We start from the raw sequence: 15,303 nt of genomic DNA, 5'->3' as shown, positions 1-15,303 counted from the left end.
CACCGGGGTCAGTGTTGGGACCACTTTTTTTTTTATGCTGTGCATCAATGATTTTGATGATTTGTAGATGACTTTGCTGCCAAGTTTGCAGATGATACAAAGATTGGTGGAGGGGCAGATAGTGTTGAGGAAACAGGTAGGCTGCAGAAGGACTAAGACAGATTAGGAGAATGGGCAAGAAAGTGGTAAGTGAAGTGCAATGTTGGAAAATATGTGGTCGTGCATTTTGGTAGAAGAAATAAATGTGCAGACTATTTTCTCAATGGCAAGAAAATCCAAAAATCTGAGATGCAAAGGGACTTGAGAGTCCATATGCAGAAACCCTAAAAGTTAACTTGCAGATAGAGTCGGTGGTGAGGAAAGCAAATGCAATGTTAGCATCCATTTCAAAAGGTCTAGAGTGCAGAAACACGGTGTGATGCTGAGGCTTTGTGGAGCACTGGTGAGGCCTTGCCTTGGATATTGTGAACTGTTTTGGGTTCCTCATCTAAGAAAAGATGTGGGAAGAGATGTACTGGCATTGAGGGGGAGGGGTTCAGAGGAGGCTCGCACGGATGATTCTGCAAATGAAAAAATTATCATACGAGGAATGTTTATTGGGTCTAGGTCTGTACTCACTGGAATTCAGAAGGATGAGGCTGGATTCCATTGAAACATTTCAAATGTTGAAAGGCCTAGACAGAGTAGATGTGGAAAGGATGTTTCCCATGGTGAGGAAGTCTTGGACAAGACGGCACAACCTCAGGATAGAGGGGCATCCATTTAAAACAGAGATTTGGAGTAATTTCTTTAGCCAGAAGGTGGTGAATTTGTGGAATTTAATACCACATGTAGCTGTGGAGGCCTGGTCGTTGGGTGTACTTAAGGCAGAGTTTGATAGGTTCTTGATTGTTACAGGGAGAATGCTGGGGAATGGGGCTGACGAGGGGAAAATAAGATCAGCCATGATTGAATTGGGGAGCAGACTCAATGGGACAAATGGCCTAATTCTGCTCCTATATCTTATGGTCTTATGAGTGTCTCTGATGCTTCACTCCAGACGAGCTAAACACCTTTCATGAACACTTTGAAAGAGAGAATAAAACGAGACCTGTGTGAATCCCTACAACACCTGGTAACCCTATAATTTGTCTCAGAGGCCAACATCAGAACATCCTTCATGAGGACAAGCCTCTGCAGAACTTCAGGCTCTGACGTACCTGGTAGGCCACTGAAAACCTGTGCCAACCAGCTGGTGGGATTATTGAAGAACATCGTCAATCTCTCACCGCTGCTGTTGGAGATTCCCAGCTGCTTCAAAAGGGCGACCATTACACTGGCGCCCAAAAAGTCTGGGTGAGCTGTCTCAACAACCAATGCCCAGAGGTACTCATATCTGCTCTGAGGACGTAGACACAACAAAATCTGCAGATGCAGCAATTTCAAGCAACACACACAAAAAATGCTGGTGAATGCAGCAGGTCAGGCAGCATCTACAGGAAGAGGTACAGTCGACGTTTCAGGCCGAGACCCTTCATCAGAACTAACTGAAAGAAGAGATAGAAGGACATTTGAAAGTGGGAGGAGGAGGGGGAGATCAGAAATGATAGAAGAAGACGGGAGGGGAGGGGTGGATCTAAGAGCTGGAAAGTTGATTGGCAAAAGGGACACAGAGCTGGAGAAGGGAGAGGATGATGGGACGGGAAGCCTGGGGAGAAAGAGAAGAGGGGAGGGGAGCCCGGAGGGTGGAGAGCAGGCAAGGAGGTATAGTGAGAGGGACAGAGGGAAAAGGGGGGGGGGGGAAAAAAAAAAATATATATATATATTAAATAAATATATAAGGGATGTGGTGTGAAAGGGAGGAGGGGCATTAACAGAAGTTAAAGAAGTCAATATTCATTCCATCAGGTTAGAGGCTACCCAGACAGAATATAAGGTGTTGTTCCTCCAACCTGAGCATGGCTTCATCTTTACAGTAGAGGCCGTGAATAGACATATCAGAATGGGAATGGGACGTGGAATTAAAATGTGTGGTCACTGGGAGATCCCGCTTTCTCTGGCGGACAAACAGTAGGTGTTCAGCGAAACGGTCTCTCAGTCTGCGTCGGGTCTCACCAATATATAGAAAGCTGCACTGGGAGCACCGGACGCAGTATATCACCCCAGCCGACTCACGGGTGAAGTGTCGCCTCACCTGGAAGGACTATCTGGGGCCCTGAATGGTGGTGAGGGAGGAAGTGTAAGGGCATGTGTAGCATTTGTTCCACTCACAAGGATAAGTGCCGGGAGGGAGATCGGTGGGAAGGGATGGGGGAGGGGTGGGAGACGCGTAGGGAACGATCCCTGCGGAAAGCAGACGTGGGGGGGAAGGGAAAGATGTGCTTGGTGGTGGGATCCCGTTGGAGGTGGCGGAAGTTACGTTGAATTATATGTTGGACCCGGAGGCTTGGTGGGGTGGTAGGTTAGGACAAGGGGAACCCTATTCCTAGTGGGGTGGCGGGAGGATGGAGTGAGAGCAGATGTGCGTGAAATGGGGGAGATGCGCTTGAGAGCAGAGTTGATAGTGGAGGAAGGGAAGCCTCTTTCTTTAAAAAAGGAGGACATCTCCCTCGTCCTGGAATGAAAAGCCTCATCCTGAGAGCAGATGCAGCGGAGACGGAGGAATTGTGAGAAGGGGATTGCATTTTTGCAAGAGACAGAGTGAGAAGAGGAATAGTCCAGATAGTTGTGAGAGTCAGTAGGCTTATAGTAGACATCAGTGGATAAGCTGTCTCCAGAGACAGAGACAGAGAGATCAAGAAAGGGGAGGGAGGTGTCGGAAATGGACCAGGTAAACTTGAGGGCAGGGTGAAAGTTGGAGGCAAAGTTAATGAAGTCAATGAGCTCACCATGTGTGCAGAAAGCAGCGCCAATGCAGTCGTTGATGTAGCAAAGGAAAAGAGGGGGACAGATACCAGTAAAGGCTTGGAATATGGATTGTCCCGCAAAGCCAACAAAAAGGCAGGCATAGCTGGGACCCATAATGGTGCCCATGGCTACACCTTTAGTTTGGAGGAAGTGGGAGGAGCCAAAGGAGAAATTGTTAAGAGTAAGGACTAATTCGGCTTGACGGAGGAGAGTGGTGGTAAAGGGGAACTGGTTAGGTCTGGAATCCAAAAAGAAGTGAAGAGCTTTGCGACCTTCCTGGTGGTGGATGGAGGTATATAGGGACTGAACATCCATGGTGAAAATAAAGCGGTGGGGGCCAGGGAACTTAAAATCATTGAAAAGATTCAGAGCATGAGAAGTGTCACAAACATATGTGGGAATGCCATCCCCTTCTCACAATTCCTCCGTCTCTGCCTCATCTGCTCTCAGGATGAGGCTTTTCATTTCAGGACGAAGGCGATGTCTTCCTTTTTTAAAGAAAGAGGCTTCCCTTCCTCCACCATCAACTCTGTTCTCAAACGCATCTCCCCCATTTCACGCACATCAGCTCTCACCCCATCCTCCCACCACCCCACTAGGAATAGGGTTCCCCTTGTTCTAACCCACCACCCCACCAGCCTCCAGGTCCAACATATAATTCTCTGTAACTTTCACCACCTCCAATGGGATCCCAACCAAGCACATCTTTCCCTCCCCCCTTCTTTCTGCTTTCCACAGGGATCGCTCTCTACACGACTCCCTTGTCCATTTGTCCCCCCCATCCCTTCCCACCGATCTCCCTCCTGGCACTTATCCTTGTAAGCGGAACAAGTGCTACACATGCCCTTACACTTCCTCCCTTACCACCATTCAGGGCCCCAGACAGTCCTTCCAGGTGAGGCGACACTTCACCTGTGAGCCAGCTGGGGTGATATACTGCATCCGGTGTGGCTTTCTATATATTGGTGAGATCCGATGCAGGCTGGGGGACCGTTTCGCTGAATACCTATGCTTTGTCCGCCAGAGAAAGCAAGATCTCCCAGTGGCCACACATTTGAATTTCATGTCCCATTCCCATTCTGATATGTCTATTCACGGCCTCCTCTACTGTCAAGATGATGCCACACTCAGGTTGGAGGAACCACACCTTATATTCCGTCTGGGTAGCCTCCAACCTGATGGCATGAATATTGACTTCTCTAACTTCCATTAATGCCCCTCCTCCCCTTCACACCCCATCCCTTATTTATTTTGTTAATATATTTTTTATTTTCCACCTTTTTTTCCTCTCTCTCTTTTTGCTCCCTCTGACCCTCTCACTATAACTCCTTGCCTGCTCTCCACCCTCCAGGCTCCACTCCCCGCATCTCTTTCTCCCCAGGCTTCCTGTCCCATGATCCTCTCCCTTCTCCAGCTCTGTATCCCTTTTGCCAATCAACTTTCCAGCGCTTAGATCCACCCCTCCCCTCCTGTCTTCTCCTATCATTTTGGATCTTCCCCTCCCCTTCCCCCTTTCAAATCTCTTACTATCTCTTCTTTCAGTTAGTCATAATAAAGGGTCCCGCCGGAAACGTCGACTGTACCTCTTCCTATAGATGCTGCCTGGCTTGTTGCGTTCACCAGCATTTTCTGTGTGTGTTGCTGAACTGTGATGAAGTACTTTGAGAGGTTGGTCATGGTGAGAATCAACTCCTGCCTAAGCAAGGAGCTGTACCACTGCAGTTTACCTATCACCAACATACATCTGCAGTGGATGCAATCTCACTGGCTCTCTACTTAGCCATGCATCACCTGACAACAGTAATACCTATGTAAGGCTTCTGTTTATAAATTACAACTCTGCGTTTAACACCATCATGCCCTCAGTACCAATCGACAAGCTCCAAACTTGGGCCTCTGTACCTCTGTTTTCAACCGGATCCTTGACTTCCTCAACAGGGAATGACTGTCAGAATAGCTTGGAAAGAATGGTCTAGTCTCTCTACACCCATAAATGTGTGGTGAGGCATATGTCAAACACCATCTATAAATTTGCCGATGACATAAATATTGTTGGCAGAGTTTCAGATGGTGACGAGGAGCAAGATAGATCAGCTAGTTAAGTGGTGTCACCACAACAACCCAGCGTTCAATGTCAGTAATTCCAAAGAACTGATTGGGGACTTCAGGGAGGGGAAGTCGAGGGTACACTCATCAGTCCTCATCAAGGGATCAACAGTGGGAAGGGTGAGCAGTTTCAAGTTCCTGGGTGCAACATTTCTGAAGATCTATACTGGGCCCAGCACATTGACACAATTACAAAGAGGGCACAACAGAGGCTACATTTCATTAGGAGTTTGAAGACACTTAGTATGTCACCAAAGACACTCACAGATTTCTACAGATGTACTGTGGGGAGCACTCCAACTAATTACATCACCGTCTGGTATGGAGGGGTCACTGCACAGGATCATAGACAACTGCAGAAAGTTACACACGAGCCAGCTCCATCATTGGAACTTGCATCCCCAGCATCGTGGATACCTTCAGATGGCAAATCTCAAAATGTGGTATCCAGCAATAAGAACCCCCATCACCCAGGACATGTTTCCTTCTCATTGCGACCACCAAGGAGGTCGTACGGGAGCCTGATGGCACATATGCAATGTTTTAGTAACAGCTCTTTGACAACAACCATAGAATTTTTGAATGGAAAATAAAAATAGGTACACTAAATCATTATTTTTGTCTATTTTGCTCTCTTTTGCACTTATTATATAATTACAGGTTCTATTTTTTATTATGTATTCCAATGTACTGCTGCTGCACAACAACATATTTCATGACATGTGCCAGTGATATTAAACCTGGATCTGATTCTGAGTGAGATATTAGAATGAGATCTGAACCCACAATCTGGAATTCAGAGGTGAGAATACTGCCACATCAGGCAGAGCTGACACCAAGGGAAAGGGTCACTGTGGGCAATAAAGAAAAACATTACATTGATTCTCGGGGAACTATCAAATAGAACTGTCAGTGCCTCACTTGTCGAGAGCCTATATTAAGGACTGTGAGCAAATTGTCAATCGATGGAAAGTTGCTGAGGGCATGTTTTCATTGGGTGATACTTCAGTACATTCTCATGAAGTTAAACCAGTACTTAATCTACTTACAAGGGATGCTGATACTATAAGAGTTAAATCAATGAGTTAAAAATTTTCCGAGAAAGAAAAAGAGGCCTCTTGTGATTTTAACGATGATATACAAAACAACTGCTGTCATCATTTATCGAGGAAAGGAGAATTCTTCTTCAAGGACTGAATCTAAGAATGGTTGAAGATATTAGAATCACCTTCTCCTGCTCTTGGTGATCCATTGTGTGTGCACAAGCACAGGAAGATGTACTGTAGGTATCAAAAGCCGAAAATATCAGGTAATTGTTCCAACTGAGCCGCTGTCTAAATATTTTTGGTAGGGAGGAAGAAATAGTCAGGACTGGGAACAAATCAATGAAATTAGTCATACGTGGTACACAGAGTGGGTACTGACTGATCAACAGTGTGTTTATACTACATGTTATTTTTGTACAGGTGCATTATACTGTAGGCCTGAGCTTTATTTTCTCTGTACATTCTCTACAGAGAGTCTAAACCCCTGTTTACCCAAGTAGTCTCTTATCCCATCCAATACTGGCAGTGAATTATTTGTTCTGACACACAGAGCCAATCAGGATGTGATCATTCTTCCACAGACTACATGATAAAAGAAAGTGAAAATCAATCAGTCTCCCAATTTCCAATCACTGTAAAGTAAGTTCAACACAAAAGACTAACAGAGGGTTTTGTCAGAGTGAGGAAGGGTGACTCCTTCTGGCTGGGTAAGAGGATTGCCAATTAGCTATCACTTAGAGAAAGATGAAGGGTAATCAGGAGAAATTGGTGGAACCTGAACTGTTCTGTGACAGGGATTGGGTGAGACGATGCCCAATGATCAGGATAAAAACAAAAAAATCAGTCAGTCTCCCCATTTGCAATCCCCGTAAAGTAAATTCCACACACAGACTGATTATGCATTCCTGCCAGGTGCAGTGCTGTCATATCCAAGAAGCCTGATATCCTACACTTACTGTCAAACCTGCCCGGTTTGTAAGTCGCTTGAGCCCTGATAGCTGAAGACCAAGGAAGCTCTGCTTCAGCATTCTTATGACAGAAAGGATACTAAACAAATCCATATGACAGTTGGTGACGGTGGGGTGCCAAGAGAAAGGTTTGGATATGAAATTCAGAAACTGCAATATTGTAAGACCAAGACGCAACAGATTCTACAGATGCTAGAAATCTAGAGCAACATACACAAAACATGATGGAATGATCATCAATTTCTCTTATTTCCCATAACCACACACTGTTTCCCGTCAACCTCCACTGCTGCCCTTTGTTTTCCCCTTTTTCCAGTGGCCTCTCACCTCACTTCTTCCCCAACACTGACCTTATGACATGTCCGTCACCTCTCTCTGGTTCCCACCTCCTTCCCTTTGTTTCATGGTCTACTATCCTGTCAGATTCCTCCTCCTTCAGCACTTTACTGCTACCACCTTGCTTCTCACATCATTCCCTTTCATCCCTCTTCTCATATTTCCTGCCAGCTCATCATCCTCCCCCTCCCCCAACTTTATATTCTGGATTCTGCCTCCTTCCTTTCCAGTTCATTTCCTTCATATAGTCTGAACTCCTGAGTTGTTCCAGCACTGTGTGTGTGTGTGTGTGTGTGTGTGTGTGTGTGTGTGTGTGTGTGTGTGTGTGTGTGTGTGTTGCTCATGTTGTAAAACTAATTGAATTGCCCTAAACCACATTCCAAAGTCCACGACATAAACTTTTACAATATTGTCTATAAATTAAGCTTACCTGGGGGATTTAAAGTGTAATTTGCCTGCACAGAGCTGACAGGATTGGAGGCAACACAGGTGTACGTTCCACATTCACCGGTCAAGTCAGTCAAGATGATGAGGCTTCTGTTTTCATTAATTAACCAGTGACGCTGGGACACTTCCCTTCCATTTCTCAGCCATTCATATTTCTGAGGTTTTCCGTCAATCTCACAGGTGAGTTGGATGGTGTAACTGGGGGCACTGTAGCTTATCAAAGCTTTCGACAGCTTAGCTAAAGGGAAAAATACTGATTAATAAACTACTATATTTCATATAAAACACCATCCCCTTCTCTCTAGTACTCCATCTCCACTGCATCTGCACTCAGGATGAGGCTTTTCATTCTAGAACTGAGATGTCCTCCTTTTTCAAAGAAAGGGGCTTCCGTTCCTCCACCATCAATGCCGTATCCCTTCCATTTCACGCACGACTGCTCTTACCCTCCTCCCGCCACCCTACCAGGGATAGGGTTCCTCTTGTCCTCACCTACCACCCCAATAGCCTCCGCGTCCAGCACATAATTCTCTGAAACTTCCACCATCTCCAACAGGATCTCACCACCAAGCCCATATTTCCCTCCCCCACCCCGACTTTCTGCTTTCCACAGTGATCACTCCCTATGCAATTCCCTTAATTCCCTTGTCCATTCATCCCTCCCCACTGATCTCACTCCTGGCACTTATCCTTGCAAGCAAAACAAGTGCTACACCTGCCCCTACACCATCTCCCTCACGACCATTCAGGGCCCTAAACAGTCCTTCCAGGTGAGGCAACACTTCACCTGGAAGTCTGTTGGGATCATATACTATGTCCGGTGCTGTACTTCAGTGAGACCCAACGTAAATTGGGAGACCGCTTCACCGAGCACCTACGCTCCATCCACCAGAACAGGCGGGATCACCCAGTGGCTATCCATTTTAATTGCACTTTCCATTCCCATTCCGATGAAGCTGTTGGAGGAACAACACTTTATATTCCATTTGGATAGCCTCTAACCTGATGGCATGAACATTGATTTCTCAAACTTCCGGTAATGCCCCCCAACCCTCCTTTCTCCATTTCCCATCCCTTTTTCCCTCTCTCACCTCATCTCCTTGCCCACCCATTGCCTCCCCCTGGTGCTCCTTCCCGCTTTTTCTTTCTTCCATGACCCTCTGTCTCTTTCACCAATCAACTCCCAGCTCTTTGCTTCACCTATCGCCTGGTGTTTCTCTCTCCCCTCAGCTTTTTTATCTCTCCAATCCTGCGAAGCTTTTCGGCACGAAACGTTGACTGTGCTTTTTTTCCATAGATGCTGCCTGGTCAGCTGAGTTCCTCCAGCATTTTTTGTGTTGCTTAGATTTCCAGCACCTGCAGATTTTCTCTTGTTTATATTTTATCTTTCTTTCCAAATTAGCCCTCACTGGTTGAGTTATGAACAAATAAATGCATTTTACAGTATGATTGTGGATCAACAGAATACTGTAAACCATAAAAACATCGGATGATAAGACAGTTTGAAATTGGAACCAGTGCTTTTGATATGTAATTTGAACAATTTTCCACCCAAAGGACATTTGAAATTTACTTCCACAAAAGGCAAATGATACCAGTTCAAACGTTGTTTCTAAGTTTGTGAATTTACTGCTCGAAATTTGCTGCTGCCACTACACAATGTTACCAGCAGGGGGCCCTCCAGCAGGCAGAGAGATGAGACACCAGTAAATGTATTGATAAAGGCCTTTTTATGGAATGGCAGTCAAGGCTATTTTTCTGTTTTAAGTCCTCAGTCCATGGGCTCCTCACTCCACGGAAATAATGACTGGGGAAAGGAGAAACTGTTATCATGACAATCCTGGGTTTGGCTCTCAATGGCTGTGTGATTGAACCCAACATTTTAATGACAGTCCTGACGAAGGGTTCCGGCCCGAAACGTCGACTGATTGTTTCCACGGATGCTGCCCAACCTGCTGAGTTCCTCCAGCGTGTTGTGAGTGTTGTTAATGATAGGCCTCATTTATGGGTACACCTGAAAACCTGCAAAGCCTGCATGCAGGGGAGATACTACCAGGTTCCAATGAAGGACAAGGGATTTCTACATACTAGTGACAAATCTTTAGTGAAGAAATTAATTCCTTGTCTCCAAAAGGATTTTCTGTTTTAAATACCCAGTCAGTCCCAAAAGGTTAGAGAGAAGTGGTACAGAAAATTTAATAGGAGGGATCAGATATTCGGTCTTCAAACCGGTCTTGCCGTTCAATACAATTATGTCTGAATTGCTATTTTAAACACTGTTGTTCTATCCGTGTGTTTTGAGTGTGTTTTGAGTGTCTAGAAATCTGTTACTGCTTTCTAGAATATATTCAGAGACAGCTCGCAGAGTGAAATTTCACAGGGAACCAGCATGGGCTGCGTTCCAGGGGTGTAAAAACACACAACTTTTAATTTCTTACCCCATATGCAAAGACTATAGCATCTGGTTCCAGACTCCCAACAAGGGGAAACAGATCCCTGTGCCCAGTGTTTCTTGATCTCAGAATTTTATGTTTCAGGTTCAAGTTTTGTTTCTTCTGACTGTACATATATCCAAACAAACAGAACAGCATTCCTCCAGACCACAGTGCACCCATAATACATAATGTATATCACACACACAAACTTAAAATAATATTACCATAAATAATAAACTATCATTCAAAAATACATACAGATAAACTGTACAGTAAAACAGTTCGCTGTCCTTGTAACGAGACCTTGGTGGTAGCCAGGTATTCGTTAGATTTGTAGTTAGGGTTCACCTCACAGCCTGAGGGAAGAACCTGTTACCCTTGTGACGCCAAGCAAAGCTATCAGAGGATTGATGCGAATGAGGGAGATAAGAGAGACAATGGAGAAACGTTTAAAATGCTAATAAGAGAGGAGAGAGGAATTAATGTTAAAGAAACACAATTCAGAATATTGACAGACCGGTTGCTTTGAACCTGAACTGTTTGAAGTTTGATGGACAGGTGATACCCCAGCAGGGGGATAAAAAGAACAGGTTCGCTAAGGCACGCGACACCACGAGATAACGAGACCCTGGAAAGAGCGGTGTGCCCCCACAAGTTGGTGAGAGTTTGGAGGTCCAGTTCGCGGGAACCGACCATAGGCTCACAGGGTGTAAAGGTACGAACGGCGGGAACCTGGTGTGTGTGTCCGCCCTTGTCTGGGTGCCGGGTTCGCCGCGGAAGAACGATCATATCCGGAACGGAGGGGTCACAGTCGGTGACCACAGTGGGATAGAAGACATCAAAGGTCTGCCTGAACCAAGAAGTGTCTGCCCGAAACCAACTGTGAAGACATCAAAGGTCTGACTGAACCAAATTGCATTCCCCCCCACTTTCTCTCCAATGACACAACAGCGATTACTGCAAACTGTACTAAGCTGAGTTGAGCTGAGCTCTGCATCACTTAGTAGACAATAGACAATAGGTGCAGAAATAGACCATTCAGCCCTTCGAGCCTGCACCGCCATTCTGAGATCATGGCTGATCATCTACTATCAATACCCGGTTCCTGCCTTGTCCCCATAACCCTTGATTCCCCTATCCATAAGATACCTACCTAGCTCCTTCTTGAAAGCATCCAGAGAATTGGCCTCCACTGCCTTCTGAGGCAGTGCGTTCCACACCTCCACAACTCTCTGGGAGAAGTTCCTCCTCAACTCTGTCCTAAATGACCTACCCCTTATTCTTAAACCATGCCCTCTGGTAATGGACTCTCCCAGCATCTGGAACATATTTCCTGCCTCTATCTTGTCCAATCCCTTAATAATCTTATATGTCTCGATCAGATTCCCCCTCAATCTCCTTAACTCCAGCGTGTACAAGCCCAGTCTCTCTAACCTCTCTGCGTAAGAAAGTCCGGACATCCCAAGAATTAACCTAGTGAACCTACGCTGCACCTCCTCCACAGCCAGGATGTCCTTCTTTAACCCTGGAGATCAAAACTGCACACAATACTCCAGGTGTGGTCTCACCAGGGCCCTGTACAAATGCAAAAGGATTTCCTTGCTCTTGTACTCAATTCCCTTTGTAATAAAGGCCAACATTCCATTAGCCTTCTTGACTGCCTGCTGCACTGGCTCATTCACCTTCAGAGACTGATGAACAAGTACTCCTAGATCTCTGTATTTCTCCCTTACCTAACTCCACACCGTTCAGATAATAATCTGCCTTGCTGTTCTTGCTCCCAAAGTGAATAACCTCACACTTATTCATATTAGACGCCATCTGCCAAGTTTTTGCCCACTCACCCAGCCTATCCAAGTCACCTTGAATTCTCCTAACATTCTCATCACATGTCACACTGCCACCCAGCTTAATATCATCAGCAAACTTGCTGATGTTATTCACAATGCCTTCCTCTAAATCATTGACCTAAATCGTAAACAGCTGTGGTCCCAATACCGAGCCCTGTGGCACCCCACTAGTCACCATCTGCCATTCCGAGAAACACCCATTCACTGCTACCCTTTGCTTTCTATCTGCCAACCAGTTTTCTATCCATGTCAATATCCTCCCCCCAATGCCATGAGCTCTGATTTTACCCACCAATCTCCTATGCGGTACCTTATCAAATGCCTTCTGAAAGTCAAGGTACATCCACTGGATCTCCCGCGTCTATCTTCCTGGTTACATCCTCAAAAAACTCCAATAGACTAGTCAAGCATGATTTGCCCTTGGTAAATCCATGCTGGCTCGGCCCAATCCTATCACTGCTATCAAGATATGCCGCTATTTCATCTTTAATAATGGACTCTAGAATCTTCCCCACTACTGATGTTAGACTAACAGCATGATAGTTCTCTGTTTTCTCCCTCCCTCCTTTCTTAAAAAGTGGGATAACATTAGCCATTCACCAATCCTCAGGAACGGATCCTGAATCTAAGGAACATTGGAAAATGATCACCAATGCATCCACAATTTCCAGAGCCACCTCCTTTAGTACCCTAGGATGCAGACCATCTGGACCTGGGGATTTGTTAGCCTTTGGTCCCATCAGTCTACTCATCACCGTTTCCTTCCCAATGTCAATCTGTTTCAGTTCCTCTGTTACCCCATGTCCTTGGCCCATCCATACATCTGGGAGGTTGCTTGTGTCTTCCTTAGTGAAGACAGATCCAAAGTACTTATTAAATTCGTCTGCCATTTCTCTGTTTCCCATAACAATTTCTCCCAATTCATTCTTCAAGGGCCCAACATTGTTCTTAACTATCTTCCTTCTCTTCACATACCTAAAAAAACTTTTGCTATCCTCCTTTGTATTCCTAGCTAGCTTGCGTTCATACCTCATTTTTTCTCCCCGTATTGCCTTTTTAGTTAAGTTCTGTTGCTCCTTAAAAATTTCCCAATCATCTGTCTTCCCACTCACCTTAGCTCTGTTCTACTGTTAAGACTGATCATTTTACCCCTAGACTGCGATAGAGCTTGGTTGATCCCTATTACCCTAGTTCTGTGTACATGTGTGTATTATCATTGCTAACCAGTTGCATTTATATCCTCATGATTAGAACACTCTGTTACTTATTTCTTTAATAAAACTTTATTAGTTCCTAGTAATCCAGACTCTAACGAGTGGTCCATTTCTGCTGGTTTGGAAACCCAGTTACGGGGTACGTAACACCCTATCTAGCCATCCTAGTCCTGACAACCTCTAACTCCGTGCTGATGATAGTGGGTCAAAGAGATTGTGTGATGGTTGGTAGGGGTTCTCAACAACACTTCGGGTGCCCAGTCTACAACGCTCCCAGTAAAAGTCACAAACAGGGGACAGGGAGTCTCCAATGACCCTCTCAGTGTTTTTTTTCCTATCCTCAGTAGGGTCTTGCAGTCTGATGCTTTGCAGCTTCCGTACCATAAAATGATGCAGCCGGACAGGACACTCAATGGTACTCCTATACAAAGTTCTTAGGATGGGGACAGAGAGCCTTGCACACCTCAATGTCCTCAGAAAATATAGATGCTACTGCACCTTTTTTAAAACAATTTTTCATGTATTTCAGATATACAAATAAACAATAATAATAATTAAACTAGTGAAAGATGTCCTCATGTTTTTCATCAAAGGAAAAGAAATACAAAATTTCACACACATCACATATTTAACAAGGAAATAAAAACACATCAGAAAAAAAACCATAGAAGCACTCAACAACATACAGCTATTTCAAAATGACTGTGCACCTTGACGTCCAAGAAACTCCAATAAAGGTTTCCACGCATTTTCAAGTTCTCCTCCCCTTCCTCTGGTTAGGTAAGTCAGTCTCTCCAATGCAATACCAAGATGCCATCTCCTTCACGCATACATGTATTGAAGGTATATCAATTTTTCTCCAAGATAAAGCTATCTTCCTCCTGGTCTGCAGGAGTCTAAAGTCAATTAGAGTTGACTGTTTTGAGCTAACAGTAAAGTTCTTTGGATATATACCTAGTACACACATTTTTACTTGGTGAGGCACCTTCACTCCAACAATCTCAGATATAGTCTGAACAACTGTTTTCCAGTATTTTTTTAAAAATTTTGGACAGTCCCATACAGAGTGAAACAGAGTACCATTTTCTTCTAAACATTTAACACAGGTGTCCGGGATGTCAGGGGACCAATGGTTCAGTTTAACCAGAGTAACATAAGCTCTCGTTAATCATTTGTATTGTAATAGCTTCATTCTCGTGTTAATTTATTGCTTTGGGGCTTTTAAGCATGCCATTTCCTACTCAGTTTCTTGTATGCCCTCCTGAACATCCCAGTCTCCATGCCTCTAGCCCGTAAATGGTGGACTCCTTATCATATGACATCAAAGCTGTATGGAATAAAGAAATCTGACTCCTCCCCTTTAGGTTTAGAAGTGTGAGATTTTCAAGATGTGATAGGGATGATTCAGATATTAAATGCTTATATTTTGATAATATGAAATGTTTCAGTTGCAAACATTTTAAAAAATGTTTTTTTTAGTGATAGGGTATGTTTGACACAATTGATCAAATGTAATAAGATTACCATTCATATAAAGGTCCTCTATTTTCTGCACACCTTTGTCTGCCCAGATTCTGAAGCCACCATCTGCTCTTCCTGCCCTGAAGTATGTATTGCCCCATATTGGGGAGAAGCGAGGAATGGGAGGAGTATCTTTAATATGCTGATGTGCTTTATAGCAGATGTCAATAGTATTTTTGAGGAAAGGGTTCTCGGTTGTTTAATGGAAGGTTTGATAATGATGTCTGTTCAATATTCACCCAGGCTGGAAGGGCTTCCATTGAGAAATAAAACATTGCAGAATGTAACTGAGCAGACCAATAATACCATTTCAAGTTCAGGAGCCGGAGCCCTCCCCTTTCATAGGGCAGGTATAGCAGCCTAGGTCTCAGTCTAGATATTTTTATTATTCCAAATGAATTTACTGAAAATACTATTAAGCTTATCAAAAAATGATTTTGATATTGGGAGAGGAAGTGATTGAAAAAGGTATAGAAATTTTGGTAATATATTCA

General features: G+C 44.5%; 1 protein-coding gene across 4 annotated transcripts in view; it reads right to left on the bottom strand.

The window, feature by feature from the left end:
* LOC140198103 (uncharacterized) overlaps positions 1-15,303 on the bottom strand; it is a 78,550-nt gene that overhangs the window by 28,951 nt on the left and 34,296 nt on the right. For all 4 annotated transcript variants that reach the window (XM_072259009.1, XM_072259008.1, XM_072259010.1 and 1 more), the window contains exon 3: positions 7,773-8,027. In XM_072259009.1, the coding sequence (XP_072115110.1) occupies positions 7,773-8,027 (255 nt within the window). The remainder of the gene's footprint in view (positions 1-7,772; positions 8,028-15,303) is intronic.

Source organism: Mobula birostris, chromosome 5, assembly GCF_030028105.1.
Source record: "Mobula birostris isolate sMobBir1 chromosome 5, sMobBir1.hap1, whole genome shotgun sequence".
In the NCBI taxonomy this organism is placed as follows: domain Eukaryota; kingdom Metazoa; phylum Chordata; class Chondrichthyes; order Myliobatiformes; family Myliobatidae; genus Mobula; species Mobula birostris.
The sequence above is the reverse complement of the archived record's forward strand: the minus strand, read 5'-3'. Positions and strand labels throughout refer to the sequence as shown.